Source organism: Penaeus monodon, chromosome 41, assembly GCF_015228065.2.
Source record: "Penaeus monodon isolate SGIC_2016 chromosome 41, NSTDA_Pmon_1, whole genome shotgun sequence".
NCBI classification, from domain to species: Eukaryota; Metazoa; Arthropoda; class Malacostraca; order Decapoda; family Penaeidae; genus Penaeus; species Penaeus monodon.
In genome coordinates, this window is record NC_051426.1 from 11,772,158 (window position 1) to 11,791,815 (window position 19,658).

Consider the following 19,658-nt stretch of genomic DNA (forward strand, 5'->3'; position numbering starts at 1 on the left):
TTCCTCTCTCTCTCTCTCTCTTCTTCTCCTCTCTCTCCCTTTCTCTCCTTTTCTCTTCTCTCTCTTTCTCTTTCTCATTCTTCATCATTCTCCCTCAAAAAGGGAAAAATTACCGTTCTGTCTTAAAAAAATTTCATTTTTGATTTTTAGATTCTTATTTTACTTTTTTCGCAATTGAGGTTGTGTGTCTGTTTCCCGTTTGGTTTTTTTAAATGATAGTTTTTATTTGTGGGGGGGGGGGGGGGGGGTTACGTTTTATCATTAGTGCATTCACAAAGTGTGTAAGTGTTAACTATTACTACTATCTGGATCTAAACATATTCGTGATTGAAATTTTAAATCTGATAGCATTCGTTTACAACTACTAAACGTAATCTGGATCTATACATCCATTAAATGACAAAATCAGTAAAAACTTACGATAAAATCCACCGTAATCTGGAAAAAAAGAAGTAATGTTAATTGTTTGACTTTTTATGTAATACAGCAAGGTAACACGATGTGAGTTTTAACATATTAAGCAGATACAAACGTTTTGGAAAATTACCTCGTGCTTCGCAGGGTCGAGTTTCAATTGTCAGATCAGAAAGCACAAGGACGGTCGCATCCTGCTCAGACAAAACTTTGAAAGAAAATAGCTTTTAAATTTTTTTGAAAATTTATGCAGTTTGTTGCACATGCATTTGCGTAATTTTGCCCCACCAGAAACAGTCAAATACACAAACATCCCACATGCATATTACGGTTTTAAGTTCACAGTTTACTCACATTAAATGCTGACAGCGCATCTATGTACAAGCTTGTAAACGGCATCCAAAAGTAACTACGCTTGGCTATGGGTAATTCCTCTATGACTGGAAAATGAATGAATGACATTACATCCGATACTTAAAACCCACGCCACTTTTCTCAACAAACATCCCACAACATCTGTAAAGGCGAACGTACCATCATCATAGTATGATGCAGGGGAATCTCCTGAGCAATAAGCATAATCATTAATTTGGCTGTTCAACCATATATACGGCTCGGTTGCCTGTAAAAGCTGAAACACGGCGGCGGTTGACAGGCTTCCCCGTTTTCCTCGGAAGGATTCGAACCCTCCTATCCCAAAGAAACCGGAAGTAGGAGCAAACAGCGATAATAGGTGAACGTTAACATGTGATTCCTCGGCCTTAATACGAAAGCTGTTGATGATGGGGTGTCAAATTAATTGTAAAGTATTTTGAGGTGTTTGGGTATATCGCTATAATTTTATCGAAATACTGTATATATCTAATCATTGATTTATTTTATGTAATCTTATATATCGTCTGATTTATCATGAATATTTCTCAAATTCTAGATTCAGGTGATCTGTTACCTCAAACATTTTATTTCTTTTTCTCTCCTTCTCTCTTCCTCTCTCTCTCTCTCTCTCTCTATATATATATATATATATATATATATATATATATATATATATATAATATATATATATATATGTATATATATATAATATATATATATATATACAAATAATATATATATATATATATCACTCTCTCTTCCTCACTCTATCCATCTATCAATCTCTCTCTTCCTCACTCTCACCCTCTCTCTTTTTCTTTCTCTTCCCCTTTCTCTTCCTCTTATATATATCACTCCCCCCCCTCTCTCTCTCTCTCTCTCTCTCTCTCTCTCTTTCTTTCTTTCTTTCTTTCTCTCTCTCTCTCTCTCTCTCTCTCTCTCTCTCTCTTCCTCTCTCATTCTTTCTCTCTCTCTTCTCTCCCCTCTCTCTCTCTCTCTCTCTCTCTCTCTCTCTCTCTCTCTCTCTCTCTCTCTCTCTCTCTCTCTCTCTCTCTCTCTCTCTCTCTCTCTCTCAAAAGCTGCCACCGTTTACCCAGCGAGCAGATGGAGTTTGGCGACGCTGTGATTGTGACCTGAACGTCGTCCTTTGGCGCCGCGGTGTCCGAGGGAGCCCATGCCAGGTTGGCGATGGTGGGCAGACAGGTGCTAACTTCCACAGTGCCAGAGGCTGCAATCACTTCGCCGGCGGCAGTGGAATACCAGATCAAAACCTAGAGTGTAATTTCAGATGGTTAAGAATCATGTGGGTAACTGTTATTGGTATATATGTATGTATGTATGCTTGTGTATGTGTGTATATATATACATATATATATATATATATATATATATATATATATATATATATATATATATATATTATATATATATAGTATATATATATATATATATATATATATATATATATATATATATATATATATTATATATATACAATAAATAAATATATATATATATATATATATATATATATATATATCAGTATTTGTATATGGTTATGCATATTTATATGTATATGTATGTGTGTGTGTGTGTGTGTCTGTCTGTCTGTCTGTCTGTCCATTTGTGTCCAAGTTTATTTATACAACTATAAATCACTTCACCGTAAATAAATAAGACAAAAACAAGTCTCCATCTGATAAACCCGAAAAAAACTTACATTGACCAAGGGCGACGCAGAGTAAGGCAACTTCAGGTCGAGAATGAAGGATCCCCTGACGAATCCCGCCTCGAGCTCCGCCAAGGGTTCGAGGAGCGCGCTGTCATCCAGAGCCAAGGCCGAAGCCACCAGGTCTTGTTCGAACGAGTTAGTGAACACCACCTGGCTCCTCGATATCACCTGGAAAGATTGGTTTGTCTTCTTATTCGTCCGCGTTATCTGACCCTCCACTGGCTTCGTTCCAGACAAGAGGTAACAAGGTAATAATGACTTCTCATAAATTTGGTTAAATATGTCGACGTTATTAACTGTGATATTATATTACTTACCCAATGTTACACACGCACGCACGCACGCACGTACACACAAACACATACACACACATACACTCTACACACTTTACATCGGGTTTAGTGATGCTATTCACTTTTCTATCAATTAATCCATATCGCCTACCGTTTCCATCTACACGCCAGACCCTCCTCTGTTCACCCACAATTTTTTTATTAAAAAATAGATAAAATAACATTTTTAAAAATGACTATGTATATTATCAGAAGAAAAATAAAAACTGGCAACGCATCAGGCTCACTCCGATTTGCCAAGTCTCTTTTATGCCAACCAGCTGACATTTGGTTGTATTTACATATGTTTAGGATTTCAATTGCTTATTTATATTTCGTATTATCTTTAATGAAAGTGAGCTTCCTTCTGAATTACCATCATCTTTTCTCAAAAGCGACGACAAATCGGAGCACTCCCTGAGTACGGGCTGGGTTGCCAGTTTGTCTCTTTCCTGAAACTGGACGGAGCGTAGAGGGGACCACTTACCTGCACTCTCATCAAAGCCTTGTTTATATTGTTCGCCACGAAGAGCACCGGCAGAGATAGATCGAGGTCCTCTCCTGGAGAGCAGGCAAGAGCGTCCGTCGGGATGGCGAGAGAGAGACTGGAGTTCGACTCGGAGTAGTAAACATTGAAGTAGAAATAAGCCATTGAAGAGTAAAGGTGGCCAAGGTTTCCTTCTTGCTTATCTTCGTTCGCCAGAATTACCTGTTGAAGGAGTGCGGAAATGACGTCATTATTTACACTCGGGTCGCGTGGTATCTTTCTTATTTGTCTCCAAGCTTCGGTAATCTTCAAGTGTTCGTATGACTGGTTTTAGACGCAATGAAAAGCCATATGTCGATAATTATAGACTCTTGATAATATCGGTTATGGTAAAGATAGAAAAGTAATAAAAATGATAATTACGAAAATAATAATGATAATAATATTAACAATGTTAGCAATAATAATAATAATAATAACAATGATAATAATAATAATAATAACAGTAATAATATAATATCAATGATAATAATAATGATAATAATAATAATCATTATGATAATGATAATCATAATAACGATACTAACTGTTGGAACAAAAAACACAAAAATAATATTACCAATAATCATAAGACTAAGAAATAATAATGAAAAGATCAATAATAATGACAAGCCTAATCACTCTCAGCCAATAACGGACGCGAATCTCTACCCTCCTTAACCCGCCCGCTTCTTAGTCCCTACAGCCGGGCCCTTTCATAGAGCTGACTGACTGACTTTAACTTCACGCTCTACTACATTTTCCCCCATTTATATTCCCCGATCCTGCTACGACCACAGTAACCAACCTCGAGATGGCCTTGAGGTTTGACGAGGTGAGGAGGCACGATTACAGTGAAGGCACCGCGCTCGTCCGTCACGAAGTTTTTGCATGCGGTTCCGACACAGGCTTTTACCTCGACACCTGGCGCGCCGGTTTCGTCTGGGAACCTCGCTTGAATCTGTTGCAACGACATGTTTGTTATTAAATGATGATGATGAAAGTAAAATAATAAGAATATAGTAAAAATTATAATATGATAATGATAATAATAATAATAATAATAATAATAATAATAATAATAATGATAATGACTATTTGATAACAATAATAATAATAACAGAGAGAAAGTGATGCATGCGTATATGATACGTGTGTGTGTGTGTGTGTGTGTGTGTGTGTGTGTGTGTGTGTGTGTGTGTGTGTGTGTGTGTGTGTGTGTGTGTGTGTGTGCTCACAAACTGGCCCCCTGATTTGATACCCCCACTCCATTACAAATATGTTGATGACACATTTTTCTTTTTTAATCAGTAATTCCTGCACTATATAAACAGTTCAGCTTAAGAACATCAAATTCATTATGAGTTACAAACGTCTCTCTTTGATGTCATTTTAGACTTTCGACTGCAACCTACAAGAAACCTACATACACCGGCTTCACCACAAAATCTTTCATTCTTATGATAAATATCCTTATCAAAATGGCATACGAAATATCAAAATCGTACCTAATATTCATCAAAGAAATTTACTCTGTTGCTGGCATCTTAACAAAGAACGCTTTTCCATTTCTTTTTATTCAGAGGTCCATCATACATGACTTAAATAATATATTTGTGAACAGAGAACCAGTACAACATGGCACCAGAGATATAAATTATGTAAGCATCCCAAACGTAGGTTCCATGAGTTATATAGTATAAGGACAAAACTGCTAAATCTCATGAACAGGGATTATTTAGCTGTAGATTTAAGACGTCATTGCCACTTCCCCAAACTCAAAGACAAAATTCAGAGCCTGTTATGTTCATCTGTCGTCTATATGTGTATATATATGTGTGTATACACACACACACACACACACACACACACACACACACACACACACACACACACACATATATATATATATATATATATATATATATATATATATATATATATATATATATATATATAATCATATATATATATATATATATATATATATATATATATATAGATAGATAGATAGATAGATAGATATAGATATATATATATATATATATATATATATATATATATATATATATATATATATATATATATCAAGCGAGTGCGCAACCGCCAGTAGCCAACCTGCATCTCGAAGGGCAGGCCCGGCTTGGCATCTTTCACTCGGCTAATCTGCGTGAAGTAGAGAAGTTGGGTAGCCAGCTGGATGGTGGCGGTGCCTGAGGCCATGTTGCCGGTGCCTTCCTCGGCGATGTCAGCTGTCAGGGAAAGCATGCCTATGAAGCCGTAACCTTCTGTGTTGATCAGGCCTGTGTCCACCTCGACGTCCGTGCAACCGCTGAAGGTCTGAAGGAAGGAAGCGCTCGTGAAGTGGGTCGTTCGAGGGGCAGCGAGATAGACGGGGAGAGGAAGGGGGAGACAGGTGGATAGACAGCCTAAATGCAGAGAAACTGACAATATTAGATTACTTAAATCTGTCAATACTGTTAATGATAAGTAAGTACTTACCTACTGATATTGACAGATAACATTAATATACTGATACTGATAGATGGAGAGATAACATGGGCATTCTAATTATACTGATACTGATATATACCAAGAAATAGATCATCTAAATAAAATTAATGTATAAACACAGTTATACGTGTAAATAGACAAACTATCTTCGATTCAGTATCAAGAAGAGGAAGGAGAAGAGAAAAGGAAGGGATGAATAAACAAAGGTGGAAAATTATAGGTAAATCTTTATCAGTCAGATAAAAGGATAGGCAAACATATAAAAATGCATGTGAAATCAAATCATATTTTAACTCAAAGGGAAAAGCCACTCTTTCTAATTATATGAAATTATGCAATCTCGTGAGTTCATTCAATGATAAATTGAAGAGGAAAAGGAAGACGATTTTATTATCAGTATGGATTGTACACTTTCTACCCACTCTACGCTCATTCCACAGTATAGAACCAGTTACTAAAAAAAGACTGGTCAGCGCTGAGACATCTGTTATAATCATTGTTATCTTCATTATCAGTATCACAGGCAATAACCACAGACTACGTACCGGGATAGGAATGGAAAGAACGTCGTCTACTGTGTCTTCGAAATAATAGTACCTGTTCTTCCTCACAAAAAGATTGCCGCTGCCTGTCACGGGTTGCCCATATGTGTAACTGTGTAAGAAAAGAGAGGAGAGTTCTTTTAATATTCGTCACGATAGAATCTGGTCTTCACACTGCTGCCTGTTATGGGTTGTCCATACGTATTACTGTGTCAAGAACAAAACGGGAGGTTTTGTAATATTCGCCATAATAAAATTTATTTTTCTTCACACTCAGCGTGCCACTACCTGTTACAGGTCGTCCATACGTGTAACTGTGTCAAAAACAAGAAAGATCTTGTAATATGAGGCTAGTAATAATAATAAAAATAATAATAAAATTACAAAGAAGGGTACTTGCATAAAAAACACTTACATGTGGAGTATATAACAAGTAGTGAAATTGTGATGATGGCCTCGTAATAGTGTAAAAGAGAGGAAAGAGTATTATGAAAAGGAATTGTAACAGGGCCTTGTTGACTGGTATAATTAACTGAAATTCCCGTACGCGTAAATGTATGGGGAAAATGTATATCACTTGAATTCTATATGGAATTCATTATGTATGTAATAATGATGATGATAATAATATTGATCCTCTTTATTATTATTATTATTATTATTATTGTTATTATTATTATTATTATTGTTATTATTATCTTTGCTATTATTATTATTATTACCATTATCATTATTATCAGTATCATTATCATTACGATTATCATAATAATAATAATTATCATTATTATTATTATTGTTATTATTATTATTATTATTATTATTATTATTATTATTATTGTTATTATTATTATTATTATTATTATTACTATATTATTATATTATCATTATTATTATTATTATTATCATTATTATTATTATTATTATTATTATTATTATTATTATTATTATTATTATTATTATTATTATATTATTATTATTATTATTATTGTATTATTATTATTATATATTATTATATTATATTATTATATTATTATTTATTATTTATCATATTTATTTATTATTATATTTATTATATTAATAATTATTATATTATCATTATTATTATTATTATTATTATATTTTATATTATATTATTATTATTATTATTATTATATTATTAGTATATTATATATATATAATTATATATTTTATTATTATAATATTTACAATTATTATTTTATTTATATTATTATTATTATTTATTATTATTATTATTATTATTATTATTATTATTATCATCATTACTATTATTGTTATTATTATTATTATCAATATTAATATTAGTATTAGTATATTTTTAGTATTAGTATTAGTGTTAGAATCAATATTGTCATTAAATCATCATTATACTTATCATTATTACTCTTAATATTATTATCATTATTATCATTATTATTATTACCATTACCATTACCATTACCATTATCATTATCATTATCATTATCATTATCATTATCATTATTATTATCATTATCATTATCATTATCATTATCATTATCATTATCATTTTTATCATCATCATCATCATCATCATCATCATCATTATCATGTTAACAGTAATAGCAAGAGTAATAGTAATAGAAACAGTATTTGTAATAATAATAAGAAAAATAAAGATAAGAATACCTATAATAATAATAATGATAACAATAATAATAACAGTGATAATAATAATGGTAGTAGTAGTAGCAGTACTAGTAATAGTAATGATAATAATGAAAATAGTACTAGTTGTAATAATAGTAGTAACAGTAGTAGTAACCATGATAATAATAATAAGAAGAAGAACAATAACGACGATAACAATGACGATAATAATGATAATAATATCAATAAAAACAACAACAGCCATGATACCAAACTGCACTTACTCAGCACAGACTTCGACCGTGATCACTGCCTGGGAGATAAGCGTGTATGGCGGAGGGCGGACCGTGACTTCGAATCTTGGTAGTACGTATGGCTCGACCTTGAAATCCTGGGTTGTGACTCGTCCTTCAGCTCGTACGTGGATTGTGTACGTTCCCTGAGGATGTATGGACAGATGTGAAAAGCTGTATGAAAGGAAATATGATTTGGGATTGTTTGAAAGGATGTGTGGTTGATGAAGCGATCTGTGATATGATTTTTGGGTTGAGGAGATGATGTATGGAAATTTGTGTTGATGGATGTATGGTTGATGAAAATATGTATGACTAATAAAAAGATGTATGACTGATGAAAAGATGTATGACTGATGAAAAAATTTATGACTGATGAAAAGATTTATGACTAATGAAAAGATTTATGACTGATGAAAAGTTATTTGCATGCAAATGTGTGACTGAGAAAAGATGTATGACTCACGGAAAGGTTTATGACCGAAAAAAAGTTTATTGATGATATGAAGTAAAATTGGTGAAAAGATAATTGAAGACATGCATGATTGATGAAAGATATATGGCTGAGAAAAGATGTATGACTGGAACAAGTATGTACGACTGATGATGAGATACTCGAATTGCATGACTGAGCTAAACAAACTCGCCTGATGAATGAAAGCAATGAAATCCGAATGCTTATAGACAGTATAATAGGTAAGAGTTGCAAACGCGCAATTTTCAGCATTGTAACTATGATGTAATGTCTAGTTTTTCAAAGCGCATGCTACCTAGCACGCTCTGAACTGGGAGAGGCCGAGCCAGAGTCCCTTGCACTGGGAAGGATCAAAACCGCGCAGCCAGAACTGAGATAGGCAGAAACGCTGTATTCTATACAGGGACCGGGTACCAAACGCTTTGATTGGACCTATGTATAATTGATGAAATGGTGTATGAAGAGATGAGGGGTTTGTGAAAGCATGTATTAGTAACAACAACCCACCCTGACAAGGACTCGAACCCCTGCCACTCCAGGTATGACCCGCAATGAGTAGAACTAAACCACCTGACCACGTGACCCGACAAGACTGACCTCCTGCACGTGCTCGGCCAACGGGAATTCGAGGTGCACGAGGCCGCGGCTGTTGCTGACGTTGAGCCACTGCACCAGCCGCGTCTCTGTCGGCGAGGTTATCCACACCTCGTCCAGGTCCTCGTAGGAGACGGCGGCCCTCTCGCCCTCGACGCTCAGCACGCGGAACTTAACAATTTGCCCTTCCTCGTACAGGTACTTGTCCGTCTGCAAGAAAGTCTTGCCGACGGAGACGAGGTAGATCCTCAGCTCTTCTGACAAGTGAACTTCGCCGACGGTTCCCATGATAGCCAGGTAGCCAAAGGCGTCGCCGCCGTCAGGCACGGGGAAGTCCACACACACATGTCTGTCCGACACTGAGGTGAGAATGGAAAGATGGATTAATGATGTGGATCATAAGTAATATGATGGTAATGATAGTAGGGATATTGTAACATTAATAATAATTAGAAGAAATTTGATGATGGTATTGATAAGGATACATTAACAGTAATAATAAGGATAGGAAGTATGATAAGGATAAAACAGTAATAACAGTGAAAAGGAATATAATGATAGAAATGAAGTGAAGATATTGATAATAGTGATAGGAAATATAATACGGTAATATTAATTACCTTATCATATAGAAAAAAATAGTAATGATATCAAGAATGAATAATAATGGTACCTGACGCAACCACATCTATGAGAATTGATCAACATTTGATTGAATTGAAAAAATATGCATAAAAGAAAAATTATTAGTTTATATTTTTGTAGTAATAAACACATACTGATACATTAGGATTTACTGGAATATTATTAAAGGAGTATAAATTTGTTTCGAACTGACAAGTCTAGCCAACGAACTCCATAAGCCGTTACGCATTGTGATCTGAATGTAAATTTGTGAATTTTAACTCTGATAGGAACGCTGTAATGTGAATAGGACCGTGCGTTAGTGTTTCTTGATAGTTGTGTATTTATAGTTGTAATGTTAAGTATATGTATCTATGATAGTATATTTGCGTGCGTGCACGTGTCTGTGTGCATGTGCGTGTGCGATAATATTAAAAATAGGAATAATAATTTAGGGTTTGCTATGACAGGGTCTTGTTACTTTAGTCAAATTGTGGCTAGTCTGTTTATTGTGATTCTAAACTACCACCTGTGTGCAAGAAATGGCCGGGGTTACCATCCACTGGCGGCGCGAGAATCGAACGCAGGTCAGCAAGATTGCTAGGCAAGGTCGCTACCGCCACACCACACAATGCTTGTGTGTGTAGGAGGGGGGGTCTATGTCCTATGGGCTTGATTGCTTGTATGTGTGTGCGTGTCTATGTACTTGAGTGTCGGTGCAACCAGAGCAACGAACCTGTCTCAAGAACTGTGGCATGAATTTCATCCTTCCCGATCGTCATTGCAACCGTAAGGTTAACCGAGACAGGCGGGTCGTCCTCGAGGAACACACACACCGTCGACTGCCTTCCCCGCACGAACACCTTGGGCACCGTGATCAGGTAGGCACTGCAAAGGGATAAGGGCTCAGGGATCCTTCGGTTGGTTGTGCTGTGGCTTAGGTGCACGCACATGCAGGCAAACATACACGGTTGGAGACATGCACACGCACACGTAGACACAAACCCACATGCACGCACACAGGTACACACACATACACAAACACACGTGCAAAATATTATTCTTTCTTTATTCATTTGTGTTTCATTTAGCACGAATAAATTTTAAAAATAAGTTTTTTTCTCGATTTCGTTTTAAGATGATGAAGACCTAAATAAATTTTGTGAAAGAGGGAAAGGAAAAAGATCAGTGAACAAAATAGCATAACAAGGAGGACGTCAATAACAAGCAAAAAGGAAAGCAAGGAGAACAAGGAAGAAATAGAAGTACGACAATAATAGCAAAAATAAGATAAATAAAATAAAATAAAATAAAATAAAGTAAAGCATGAAAGCTAATGATTATAAAAAAAGTAAGAATGACAAAAGAAGAACAGGGATAACACACCAGCAAGAATGAAAGGAGAAGAAGAAAAACAAGAACAAGATAATACGAAAAAAATGAGACAAACAACAAAATAAAGATTTTTTTTAAAAACTCGACCAACAAAAAAAAAACAGAAAATAAAAGAAAATTAAAATAAAACAAAATAATAATAACGAACAACAGAAACAGAGAGGACCAAAAGAACCACAACAGAGAACCAAGCATCAAGCACGACCCCCCCCCCCCGACCAACTCACTCGGAGCAGTCCCACGCCACCGGACAGCACTCCCTGGCGGACTCGATCGGCCTGCAGGCGGGACTGGGCGCCGGCTTGCAAGTCTCCGGCTCATCGCAACTTATCTCGGGAATCGGGTCGCCCTTCGTGCAGGTGCACGTCTGGCAGTAGTCCTCCGTCTTCCACGACTCCCCGACGCCGTAGTAGCGGTTGTCATACTTGCAGGTCGTGCTGCGGGGGAGGCATGAGAGGCGATGTGTAGGTATGTGTGTATACGTGTGTGTGTGTGTGTGTGTGTGTGTGTGTGTGTGTGTGTGTGTGTGTGTGTGTGTGTGTGTGTGTGTGTGTGTGTGTGTGTGTGTGTGTGTGTGCATATATATATATATATATATATATATATATATATAATATATATATATATATATATATATATATATATATACATACATATATATATATATATATATATATATATATATATATATATATATATATATATATATATATATATATATGACAATTAGAACGCATGTATATGTCACTTTTACTTTACTATCTCTCTCACACCCTCCTTCTCTCTAAATATCCTTCCATCCCCATCCCTCCTTCTCCCTTATCTTCCTTCACTCCGTCTCCTTCATTCCCTCCACTCCCGTGCCCCCCCCCCCATACACTTCCTGCACTCCATCCCCCTCCCCCCTACCTTCCTTGCTTCCCTCTCAAACCCTTCTTCTCTCCCTCTCCCTCTCCTCCCTCCCTCACCTATTATTCCTTCCCTCTCTCTCATACCCTCCTACCCTCCTTCTCTCCCTCCCCTCCCCCTTCCTCCCGTATTCCCTTCACCCTCCCATCTCCCTCCTCCTCTCCCTCCTTTCCCCCTTCCTCCTCTATTCCCTTCCCCCTCCCATCTCCCTCCCATACCATCCCTCCGTCAACCTCCCCACCCCTCTCCTTCCCTCTGCCTCCTTCTCACCTGCTACAATGGTAGTCCGGACAGCACTCCCCTTCCCTGAACACTTCTACGCAATCCCTGTGTGGCGCCGGGATGCAGTATCGCTTGTAGCAACTGACGACGGCCCCGTTACCCGAGTACACACAGTTGCATGTCTCGCAGCCATTGGTCCACGTGTCACCGATCTGGTGGACTTCGCCCGTCTCGAGAACACACTCTCTGTAACAGTTGTGTGCGTTGTTTTTTTATTTTTGGGGGGCGTAGGTTTTTGTGATTATTATTATTCTTTTTATGATCATCATCTATGATTATTATTATCATCATCGTTGCTGTATTGTTATTATAACTGTTTCATATATATTTTTAAAATTATTATCGTTTTGTCTATTATTATTGTTATTATTATCGCTATTATTATTATCGCTATTATTATCATTATCATTATTGTTATTATTATTACTATCATTATTATTATCATTATTATTATCATCATCATCATTATTATTACTGTTCTATTATTGCTATTATTATTTAGAATATTTTTGTTATTATATCACTATTATTAGCATTATTGCTATTAGTATTTATTATTATTATCATTATTATTATTACCGTTATTATTATTATTATTATCATTATCATTATTTGACTATTATGATAATTATCATTGATATTATTTTTTTTTATTATTGTTATCACGGTTATTTTTTGCCATTATCATTACTATCATTGTTATTTTTTACCATTATTGTTTTTACTATCATTATTATTACTGTTATCATTATTATCATCAACGTTATATTCATCATCTCTTTATCATTACTGTCATTATCATCATCACTATCATCACAGTCCTTATTATCAACATCCCTACGTCTGCCTAGGAATCTAACAATACAACCACACAGAAGGAAACGCTTTCGGTCTCACCTCGGCCCATCACCGCAGATCCACTGAGAACAGCAGACACCAGGCACTTCTGTACAGTTATCTTCCTCTGGTATAAAACACAACACTGCTGGACAGATAATGGACGAGGCAGCGTCTTCAGAGGCAGCACTGGAGGTGAGGAAAATCAGGGGTAGGATTTGTACGTTTCGGTCATGGACACAAGTTTCGTTAGATAGATGGATAGGTGAATAGATCGATAGATAGATAGATGTGCGCACACACACACACACACACACACACACACACACACACACACACACACACACACACACACACACACACACACACACATACACACACACACACACACACACACATATATATGTATATATATATATATATATATATATATATATATATATATATATATATATATATATATATATATATATATATATATGAGAACTATAGACGGAGATTCACATAGCTTAATACACCGAAAGATGAGAAGGAGAGAGAGAGAGAGAGAGAGAGAGAGAGAGAGAGAGAGAGAGAGAGAGAGAGAGAGAGAGAGAGAGAGAGAGAGAGCGTGGGAGAGAGAGAGAGAGTTTCGTAAGCCTAGACGGGTTTCTGAAATTTAACTCTAATAGTCTTATAGCTTTCAAAAGAGGGTGCACCATTACAATTGCCCTTCCTGAGACAATTTGATCAGCTTTTTGGCTTAAAGATATATTTCCGCAATTGCAGTTTAATTGGACATCAATTTCTACGTCTCCCCACAGCCTGCGTAGATAGATAAATGCAGATAGATAGATAATTAGACTAATATATAAAGATAGATGGATAGATAGATACAGATAGATAGATAAGTAGGTAGGTAGGCAGATAAACAGGTAGATAAATATATATAAATAGTGAGATAGGTAGATAGACAGATAAATAGAGTATCCACACACACACACACACACACACACACACACACACACACACACACGTGTTTGTGAAGAGAGTTACCAATGAAAGTGGGAAAAGAAAAGAAAATATAATGGCTAATCAATGAGTACATGCTTCTTAGGGATGGTAATAAAAATAACAGCCTAACTTCTTCACTAACAGGAAAATAAATGAATAAAAATAAAAAGTAAACATAATATAAAGGAAAAAGATCAATGAAACTTACCCTTCTCCCGCACCGAGGTCAGCAAAGCCCCCGTCGAAATCAGCCACTTTTAAAAGAAGCGTGAAAATTATTACTACAGATGTTCAGTTTACGTTAGAATATTCGATATATATATATATATATATATATATATATATATATATATATATATATATATATATATATATATATAATAAATTAATTCTGGCTAGTACATGTATAAAATAGCTTAGGATATATATACATAGATACGTATATAAGCATGTATATGTTAGGACATATTGTATAGCATTAACGTATGTTGGACATGTACTAAGTCATGTCAGCACGATTAATAGAAGTGGTTTATATTAGGGCATGCAAGATTAGTTTATGTTAAAGCATAGATTAGATTAGTTTAAATTAAAACATGTTAATGTTAGTGCATGCAATAGACAAGGAAGAAATTTGGTTGGTGCTCAGACATAAAATATGGCCATCGAGATCTGAAAGAAAATGAGATATTAAAATAAATGAAAACGAGCATATTGAGTTATTTGAAAAAAGAAGCATAGCAACAGGTTTGCAGAACAGGTACATAACAGTAGTAAAGGCCCTGGCACTTCTGTAGTAGATGTGTGTACATCATTACTTATACACGACGACAAAGATACAGAGTATGTAACGTTGTCTCATTTCTGGATGCTGGAAGAGCAGTAACATTAATTTGTGTTTTATCATGTTATTTTATAAATCATTATCGTTGAAACTATTGTCAAAACCTGAAAGAAACAGAGCAAATTAACATGTATAGGAATGTGCTTAAAACAAGAAGAAAAAATCTCTTAACAGTAGATCTTATTTACTTGTAATCAGTTCACGGAGCTGAAAGAGAAAAATAAGAACAGTTATTATACGTTGCATGTATGATACTTTTATCTCACTGCTTTTGCAATGACTCTAACACTAACAATAAAAGGATAATGATACGCCAGTCTTCCATTATTTATTTTATTGCAGCAGGGATTAGTGTCACGCCAAAAAAACTATTGCGTCCAAATTTAGAAAAAGAAAAACAAACTTTTCCAGCCAGCTGACACTTATGCTTACAAATGTTTGGTATTTGTAAGATTCTTTAAAAGATTAATGAGTGTGCATAAACACGCACTAAATATATGCATGTATATGTGTGTGAATGTGTGTAGCATATACGCACACGTACACAAATATATTCATATTAGTGTGGCGCATATATAATGAGTGTGAATTAGTGTACTTGTATGTATTTACTTATTCGTCATCTGTCTATTTTTCAGCATGGGAGGGGGGTCTTAGAAAATTGCCAGACAGTGAAGTTCCGAATCGAGGTGGTTTAATCTTTTGTGCATATCTAGACGTGTAAAATATCCCCCCCCCCCCAAAAAAAAAATGCCTCATGAGTCTAAAACACGTTATGTAGTATGAAAGCGAGTCGACAAGCATTTACGTATAAAATTAAAGCATAAGTGCGTGAACGAACGTCAGGGGCAGAGGTGGGATAAAATAAAGTGCAACGGGAATGCGACATATATATTTCTTAAAGAAATGACTGAAAACCGAAGTACTAGAAAAAGATGGACAGGAAAATTAATAGATATCAACTGGTAGAAGGGACAGAAAAAGGAATCACGGTGAAAGCACAGTTGGATAAAAAAAAAATAATGATAATAATAAAACTGAATAAAGCTGACGAATTTCTAAAAAATAATAATAATAAGTATAAGAAGATTATATCAATGCTTATCTCTCATCACGATTATCATTAGTATTTATAAATGGGAAATATAATCTCATTTAGTCGTCAAAACTTCCATCGAAATATTTACCACGGTTCTGGCTATCCCTTACCATCATCAGTGCCACCACCGTCATCACCCGAGCCACCGTGAATGACCTCATCACAAAAGTCCCCATAGGGAGCTACACTGTATCGAATGTCGTTATCAAAGTACAATAAGGGTCGTAGAATGTTTCACCGTTGTCACTTTTGTTGATATTGTCACTGTTATCATCCTTGTCATCATAGTCATCATCGTAATTGTCATCGCTAACGTCGTCTTGTTGGTCTGAAACGTATAAAAGACTTAGCATAGAGGTTAAGATTGAAGTAGTATAAGATTTGGCATAAAAGCGCAATTATGAACACTGTATCATGATATTCATCGAAAACAGTATTACCCAGGCCGAGATGGATACTCAACTGCGAGGCGGAAAAAAATGTATGTATGTACATACATACATATCTATATATACTTTTATATATATACATATCTATCTAGAACATACATATATACATACATGTGTGTGTGTGTGTGTGTGTGTGTGTGTGTGTGTGTGTGTGAGTGTGTGTGTGTGTGTGTGTGTGTACATATATATATATATATATATATATATATATATATATATATATATATATATATATATATATATACATATATATATATATATATATATATATATATATATATATATATATATATATATATATGTACCCATCTATATCTATCTAGCTATCTATCTGTGTATATATAGAGAGATAGATAGATATGTATGTATGTATATATGTATATATATATATATATATATATATATATATATATATATATATATATATATATATATATATGGTATCGATTTTTCTCATCCTTTTTAGGCAATGTCGTCTAGGAAAATAATACACGAGGTGCACGGGGAAAATTTCATTTCATTTTCGTAATATTTACTTGACTGACAATCGTGCTAACACACTCGCAATTACAGCATGTGCCAAATTTTGTCAAATTTCGCAAAGAAAGCATGGCCAGAAGAAAGAAAAAATAATCAGAAAATATAATAAAAAAGACAAGTAGTAAGATATAGATTTATATTGCATTGCGGCTATCGACCAGATCCTTTATGTCGTTTAAGAGGAACTTCGGAAGAATTGGTTCCAAGCGTCTATAATGTGCTCAGAATCTGTATATGTGAAGATCAAGTGAAATTTAGCGTTGGATTGGTGGATCTAAGCATCTATAGTGTGTTTAGAATCAATGAATATGAACATAAAGTGAAAAGTTAATTGGTGGCTCCGAAGGTCTATAGTTTGTTCAGAATTTGTAAATCTAAAGGTTACATATAAACTAGTGTTGAACTTTCGGTTCAAAGTGGCTATGGTGCGTTCAGAATCTATAAATATGAAGATTAAGTGACAATTGGCATTTACTCGGTGGTCCAAGCCATCTATAGTTTGTTCAGAATTTGTAAATCTAAAGGTTACATATAAACTATGTTGAACTCTCGGTTCAAATTGGCTATGGTGCGTTCAGAATCTATAAATATGAGGATTAAGTGACAATTGGCATTTACTTGGTGGTTTAAGGCGTCTATGGTGTAATAGAATCTGTGAATATGTAAGTCAATTTAAAAATGACATTGGATTGGTGGTTCAAAACGTCTACAGTGTGTTCCGAAATTATAAATGTGAATATTAAGTGATGATTAGCAATGAACAGGTGGTTTCAAGGTTCTATAGTGTGTTCAGAAACTATAAATGTGAAAAGGAAGTGACAATTAGCATTGCATTGACGTGGAAATTAATTGAAATTCAGCACTGAATAAGTGGGTCCCAGTGTCCATACTCTTAAGAATCTATAAATTAGCATTTAACCGGTGTTGCAATATGCCTATAATGTGTTCAGAATATATAAATGCAAAGATTAATTAAAATTTAACACTGAAGTGGTTCCAGGCGTTTGTAGCATGTGCAAAATCTGCAATTGTGGAGATTGCAACTCAGAACTTAGTGATATATTCTGAGTTGCAATCCATCCAGGTGGATTTGTGCTTTTCTTTTTTTATATATAAATTTATTTGATCATGGAAAATGCAAGCTTATGGTAAGAGAAGCATACGGTCTTTTTCAAAGCGATTAAGGCCCAGCTGAAATCTTAAGCAAAATCTGGCAGTTGATTGACAGTCTTGAGTAATTCTTAATCATTAAAAGTCTAGACCAAATTAAATTTACTTCTGTACCGATGTTAATTATTAGTATATATTACAGTTTCTTATAAGGAAATAAACGGGAACCCTATTACCTGCATCAGATATCTCTGCCGCAGCCTTGCAATGTTTGGAAATCTGGTGTCAATTGTTAGTTGTTCCGTTGTGTTGATTGTTGACTGACTTACTAAGCTGAGTTTTGACTGACTTACGAGACTGAGTGTTGACTGACTTACTAAGCTGATTGTTGACTGACTTACGAGGCTTATTGTCGACTGTCTTGTGTTGATTGTTGAATGACTTGTAGTGTTAATTGCCAGTTGGCTTGTAGTGATGATTGTTGGTCGACCTGTGATGTTGATTGCTTGCTGCCCTACGGGCCTATTGTTGATTAGCCTGTGTTGATTGTCGACTGTCGATTCATTTGTAATGATGAATGTTGATCAACCTGTGGTGTTGTCTGTTCATGGCGATTATTATACATAAGCATATGTATGCCTGTGTATGTAATATTATGTGTGTGTGTGTGTGTGTGTGTTTGTGTGTGTGTGTGTGTGTGTGTGTGTTTGCGTGTGTGTGCCAGCGAGTTTGTGTGTATATATGCGTACTTGTGTGTATCCCTGCGATATTGCAAATACTCTGTGCACGTATAGCTGACATTAAAGAGAGAAAAGGGATTTACTGCACTCAAACACACGCTGGAGATCAACGAGCATGAGGGTCATTATCTGAGGGTCATTATCTGCTCTCATTTGGGTAGTTTACTGGATTTTTCTTTTATTTTTCTAATCTTTCTCTTTTTTGTCTCTTTTTTATATTTACTTCCATTTTATCTCTTGCCAGATTTATTTAATCTACCTTCGTTTACATAATTCATTTATATTTTTTTTTCATTCACAATTTCTCTAATTTATTTAATTCATTCACATCTATTTTCATTTGATTTCATTCTCACATTTTTTTATATATAAATCTTTCATTTTTTTTCTATCTATGTCTTTAGTTTACTTTC

The 19,658-nt window shown here is 35.0% G+C and overlaps 1 protein-coding gene across 1 annotated transcript; it reads right to left on the bottom strand.

Moving 5' to 3' along the window:
• Positions 1–260: 260 nt before the first annotated feature.
• LOC119598383 (alpha-2-macroglobulin-like protein 1) lies at positions 261–16,637 on the bottom strand (the record flags this gene model as incomplete). The annotated part of the gene is made up of 18 exons (XM_037948028.1): positions 261–438; positions 548–608; positions 769–854; positions 949–1,104; positions 1,817–2,060; positions 2,510–2,689; positions 3,341–3,562; positions 4,188–4,340; positions 5,498–5,719; positions 6,439–6,547; positions 8,346–8,500; positions 9,427–9,782; positions 10,784–10,935; positions 11,670–11,879; positions 12,622–12,819; positions 13,531–13,659; positions 14,672–14,717; positions 16,517–16,637. Coding segments are annotated over 18 exons (2,874 nt in total), but the record flags the coding sequence as incomplete, so codon positions are not given.
• Between the last annotated feature and the right edge of the window lie 3,021 nt (positions 16,638–19,658).